Raw genomic sequence first — 5,981 nt, 5'->3', positions numbered from 1 at the left:
TGAGGACTGCTGCTCTATTCATTGGTGCCTCTGTGGGCTCTACCCCACCTGTAATAACTGGTCGGCATAGATTTGGTGTGCCCAGACTGGTTGCCCTGTTGCTATGAGCTGTCTCTGAGCTGTTTTCAGAAGCTGAGGCAAGGCTTCTCCATATTTTAACTGTGGGAACTTGAGCAAAGCTCTTTGCTGTGCTTCATTGTCCTCATCTGTAAAATGAAAGGTCTGGGCCATTTTCTAATTGCTTCTCAAAGCTTGAGGGTTCTAGGAGAACCCTGTTAAGGGCTCCCTTCAACAGCTGGTCTTTCCTAAGCACAGAACCAGGCACTGGGGCAAAATAGACAAGGTCTCTGTGCAAGGGGTTGCAGAGCCTGGGGAGAGCAACAGGCAAGAATTGGATGATCACACCCCACTGTGTGTCCTTGTCGAATTCTAAGCTGGGATTTGTGCTTTGAATTAATTAACTAGGTGATGGAGGGTGGGATAGGGAAGTGTGTCGACTGCCTGAACAGCATGTGCAAAGGCCCTGAGGCAAGAAGTTCTGTGCATTGGAAGGACTCAAGGAGATCATTGCAGCACAGCATTGGGGAGAATGTGGTGCCACAGAGGCTGATGAGGACGCCTGCCCTTCTGGGGTTTTAGTTTTATCTGAAAGGCAAGGCCAAGCCGTGAAAGTGTTTTTAAGTGGGAGGTAACGTGATCAGTCATGTTGGGCATCTGCTGACAATTGCATGTGCACAGCCTTTTAGCTGTTTGAAGAACCTAAGCCAAGGCCTCTGGCTCCTTATGGCTCTAGAGTCTGCAAGGATCAGAAGGTGCTTGGCCAGCATGGGGTTACTGAAGCCTAGTTCTTTGCACCTTCCTTTTGGGATGCAGATCCTCAGCACCTCTGGCCAGAATGTTGTGTTCCCAGCTCTGGTTGGGACATGGGGCCCTGATTGTGCCACCTGAGCTTGGGAAATTGGCATGGGCTCTGCCACAGGGCAGAGCAGGCCCTGCCAGTCTGGCCTGCTCATAGATGCTATGAGGATATTTATTTGTTTGCACTAAAATTCTTTACCCAGGCCTGGGCCATTGGTGGGCGCTGTCCTTCAGGCCAGCGGGGAGCTCTTGGGCCAGTGCCCTGTGCTGAGGCTTCCTTTGTCTGGTATCCACGATGTGTCTCCTGTCCCAGAAACCATCTGGTCATGCTGTAGTGTGAGGACAAGAGTCTTAGCACTCTCCCCCACTGTCTCCCCAGTGCTAGGCCTGGAATAGGCACCCAGGAATCACATATATTATGAATTAATGGCTGTCTCCTGGGAAGGGTGAGAACCAGGACAGACACTCAGGCCTGCAGATGGGTCATGGGTGTAGGGCGGTGTGTCCTCAAAGCAGAGGAGAGGCCCCGAGGCTTGAGGACAGAGTGCTGAGGAAGATGTTTGGTCCTCTTCCTGGGTTGGACAGTCCCTTTGGCCCTCGGAAGGTCTTGAGTAGACAAGTGTCTGTGGCCAGAGACCTAGGCATCTGTCGCCTACAGAGTCCAGAGGCTCTTTGGTTGAGATGAAGATTAGAGAGAGGCCCAGGTCCCTTGTATCCAGTGACATGGTCCTTGAATCCCTGGCTGACATTCTGGCTTACAGTGGACTCTCGCCCAGGCTGGGACCAGGCGTTGCCTGTGCCTGGCTCTGGCCTGGCCTGGCCATGAGGTTGGGTGTCATCCCTGGGGTCGAGCCTGGGGCTGGGTCCCCAGGCAGTTTTGCTAGCCCTTCTGAGCCAGGCTGCCGAGCATGCAGCCTTCCTGGGCCCAGTTCCCCAACCTCCTTGCAGTCTGAAGCCCACACCGCGGAGACCCCCAGGCAGGGAGGAGGCCACAACCAACGCCAGCCTCCCAGTTGCCTCCCAGTTGCCTCCCAGTTGCCTCCGGGCATTGGCACGGTGTGGTTTTCCTTCCGTCTGTATGGGGACGCCTGTCTCATCTCCACCTTGTCTCCAGGAGGGACTCACTCAGGGATGGGCTTGGAGGCCTGGCCTACCTCTTGGTTCCTTGCCCGTGTTTCATTCCCTTTGGAGCACTGATGATGCCCCCTGAGGCTTCTGTCTGCTTCCCCCACAGCTGCCCCAGCAGCACAAGCCAGGGGCCCTCATGGCTGCCCACAATGACCTTACCTCCCAGTCTGCTTGGTCAGCCCTCACCCTCATCCCTTCACACTCAGACCTCTTAGTCGGCTGCCTCCTGCCCCCTCCTCACAAAGCCTACCCTCTTATGCCCACCTGGGGCCCCGGTGCCCACTCCCTCCATAGCAACAAGTCCTTATCTCCCTAACAACCACGGAGCGCCCGCTCCCCACGCGGCAGCTCACAGGCACATTCTCACTGAGTCCTCACCAACTCGAGAGCCAGGCACTGTTTTAATCCTCATTTACCAGATGAGGAACCCAGCCCTCAGAGAGGGTGAGTGACTTGTCTAAGGCCGCACAGCCTGCATACCAGAACTCAGACCAGACCGTGATCCTGAAGCTGTGGCCAAAACCCTGGGTGAGCTTCCCTGGGGACAGCTTGGCTAGGGTTGACCTGAATGGCTCTTAACGTGTGTTCCCCAAAGCGAGGTTTATGTGCATAGCCAGTGGCAGCCATTTTTTATCTTATAATTGTTTTTGTTTTCTTTTTGTATCATAGAAAAGGCATAGTAAACATATCAAACTTGTCATTTCATAGGTATTATTGCTTACGAAACAGAGCCAAATAAAAATAGCAAGTCAGTTTCAAAAAATTGAGCATAGTAAGTCAACATTGCCGGTCAATATGCAGAAAACGGAAAATAATGAGGCCTTAGGACGGGACAGGGATGACTAAGTTGAGAAAGTCATTTCTGTCTGGAGCCTAGGCTTCGCCTTGTCAGCAGGTGTCCAGAGGGATGTCTGGGCGCGAAAGGGGCCCTCCCGTGGGGCTTCGTGTGTCAGAGCTGGTGGCCAGGCAGGGCCAGGCCCGCCCCTCTCCACGTGGACTGTCATGCCCCCTGACTGCCTTCTCCCCTTGCCCTTTCCCGTATAGAGGAGATCGTCGCCCACGCCAGCAATGTGTCCTCGCTGGTGCTGGGCAAGGGCTCTGGACGCCTGCTGGCGACAGGCGGGGATGACTGCCGTGTCAACCTGTGGTCCATCAACAAGCCCAACTGCATTATGGTGAGCCTTAGCCGGTCAGCAGGGAAAGGGCAAGGGATGGGAGGGGACGCGGGGCAGGGTTGGGGACGGGAGCAGATGGCTTTGCAGGCACCCTGCACATGAGCACCTAGCATAACATCTGAGTCTCCCCCAGCTGTCTGCCCAGGAAGGCCCAGGACAACCCTAGATGGAAGACCAGTGGCCAGCCCTCAGGCATGGTGGTGTCACCTGGCTGTGGGACAGCACTCCAGGGATCCGGCATGAGAAGGCTAAAATGAGCCCACAGACCCAAGTTTGGGCCTCCCCTGCCCACAGCCTATCCTCCCGCCCATCAGCTATCCATGGGGGTGACTTTGATTCATTCCCTGTCATTCCACAGGAAGAATTTCAGGGCGTCTGGCTGGAGTTGGGTAGAGAGCTGGTTCTTTAATAGCACTTTCTCTGGTTACACAACTACATTTAATGCCCAAAACTGTTTTCTAAAACAGGAAAGCTTAAAGGAGGAAAAAATTCAGGAATGGATTACATGCAGTTCCATTATCCAGAGACCACTACAGCCGGTATTTTGTTCTGTGCCCTTCTAGATGCCAATATAGGTACATATACATGCACACACGTGTGTGCTCAAGCTTGTGCATGTATGTACACATACACTTGTACAAACACACAGGCATGTGCACACATGGAAATATATAACAACATATTTCCAGAATGCTGTCTCTTCTGTGGCCTGGGTTTTAAAATAACAATATGTGAGCATTTTTTCGTGTCAACAGATATCCTTTTATTACATGATTTTTCATGGCTTTGTGGTATGCTGTTACAGGGATAAACTGGAATTCTCTGAGCCCTGCCCTATTCCCAGCATGGAAGTCATCTGCAGTCTTTTGGCTCTGTTCAGCCAGGAGATGTATGTCCTCATCTGCCTAAATCTTTGAGCAGATCTGTGATCCTTGCATTAAATCCAAGGGTGTGCACTTTTTAGAAAGCTTTCAAAGCGAATTGCCAAATCGCCCTCCAGAAATCAATTTCCATTCCCACCAGCAGCACAGAACCTTGTTCTTCCCCCTACAGCCTTGCAGCATAGGGCAGCAGCATGCTTTCGACTCTTGGCCGAGTAAAGACGAAGATGAAAGGGGAGGGAGGTGGTATTTATTAGTAGAGACTCAGTCACCTCAGTGATTTGGGGAGACTCAGTGGAGAGCTGAGATCTGAAAAAGAATCAACAAGGACTCAAAAAGAATGGACCTGAAGTGACCTCAGACTCTCTAGAGAAACACAGTGGACAGTTTGGGGTCTGGCCTCCAGACTTAGCTTCTCAGACCAGGTGCAGCCCCCAGGCCCACCACAGGGCTCAGCCCGTGTGTCTCTCTCCCGTGTGTCTGACTCCCACAGACCAGGCCTTTCAGGGCCTGAAATTTGCCAAGCTCTTTCTCACCTTAGTTCTATGCACGTGCTCTACTCCCTCTGCAGGCAGTCCACTTTCTTCCGTTTCTGTGCATTTTTTGAGTATGTATGAGCTCATATAGTTCAATAGCCGAGTGATATGCAGTAAACAGTGAGGTATCTTTCTCCCTCTCCTGACTTCCACTTCCCTCCCTGGACACAGTCACAGCTCCTGATTCCTCTGTGTCCTTGCAGAATTACTTTATGCATTTGAGAGCAAATGTGCATGTCTATTCCCCTCCCCCTGCTTTTTTACACAAATGGTATCTAACTATACACACCGTCTCCATCTTTTTTCACCTGAAAGTATCATGGAGGGTAGTCTTTTTTATATGCAGAGGGTTGCCCCATACGTTCTAATGGCCGAATGAATAGCGGTCGCTTGTACAGGTGACCTTGTAAGTGACCGTGGGTGACCACATTTATCTAATCAGTTTTCTGTGACAGGCATTTGTATTGTTCCCAGTCTTTTGTCCAAAAGATTCCCTGCAGTGAGAAGAGAACCCTTGGGTGTGCGTTGTTGCACATGTGTCTGAGCATATGCAGAGCAAGCTCCCAGAGGCACAGTCGCTGGAGTGCAGGAATGTGCATTTCTAAATGTGGGTAGATGATGCCCAGTTACCTTCCATGGAGTTGGTGCCCACTTAGACTCCTGCTGGCGATGTGTGGGAGTCAGACAGACTGCTAACAGCTGTCTGGCCTCGGGATAGCTCTGAGGAGCAGTTTTTCCCTACGGTCCCCAACCCCCGTGGGGAACGTTGTCTTAGCAAACACTGATGGAGTCACCACTGTGCTTTGGGTTGGCCAGCACTAGGCAGGGAGTGACAGACACCATGGATTTCAGATTCTAGCCTCTCTCCAGAAAGCTGGAAATGCCAGCATCTCTTGCTCATCCGTCCTAGGCCCAGCCCAGCCTGGCCTGGCCTGGCCTGGCCTGGTTCCGGCTGGCTCTGAGTTGGGTGAGAGGGATGTTTTCCATCAGAGTCACTCCCAGACCCTCTGGGTTTGGAGAGCCCCTACCTGGGAGCATGGCTGGGTCCTCCAGCAGGGGCAGCCCCTAGGGCTCCAGGTGTTCCCGAGGGTGTGCTGCTGAGAAGCCAGGCCCAGTTCTGCCATGGTTCCCCGCTGAGGGGCTTAGAGATGGGAGCAGAGTCTAAGTAGGCAGTGGTTTGGACTCAGGACTGAAGGGTCTTGTGCTCCCCTCCTAGGGGCCCAGGGCCATTTCCGTAGGTGACGTCCATGTCAGGAGCACAGCAGGCAGTGGGAGGGCGATGCAGCTTGCCTGGGGTCTGGCTCACTTTTAGCCCTGGCTGCAGAGGCTGAGAGAAGCAGCTGCTTGGCCGTGCGTGTGGGGGCCTGGGAATGGCCCCGATGCTTGGGCTGCTTCTCTGACAC

At 53.0% G+C, this 5,981-nt stretch overlaps 1 protein-coding gene across 4 annotated transcripts in view; it reads left to right on the top strand.

Annotated features, from left to right (window-relative positions):
* Positions 1-5,981, top strand: part of KATNB1 (katanin regulatory subunit B1) — a 22,114-nt gene that overhangs the window by 4,084 nt on the left and 12,049 nt on the right. For all 4 annotated transcript variants that reach the window (XM_011360092.2, XM_011360089.2, XM_011360090.2 and 1 more), the window contains exon 3: positions 3,031-3,161. In XM_011360092.2, coding sequence (XP_011358394.1) covers positions 3,031-3,161 — 131 coding nt within the window. The remainder of the gene's footprint in view (positions 1-3,030; positions 3,162-5,981) is intronic.

The sequence above is a fragment of the Pteropus vampyrus genome, unplaced genomic scaffold (genome assembly GCF_000151845.1).
Source record: "Pteropus vampyrus isolate Shadow unplaced genomic scaffold, Pvam_2.0 Scaffold51, whole genome shotgun sequence".
NCBI classification, from domain to species: Eukaryota; Metazoa; Chordata; class Mammalia; order Chiroptera; family Pteropodidae; genus Pteropus; species Pteropus vampyrus.
Note: the sequence above shows the minus strand (reverse complement) of the source record. Positions and strands in the feature narration are given on the sequence as shown.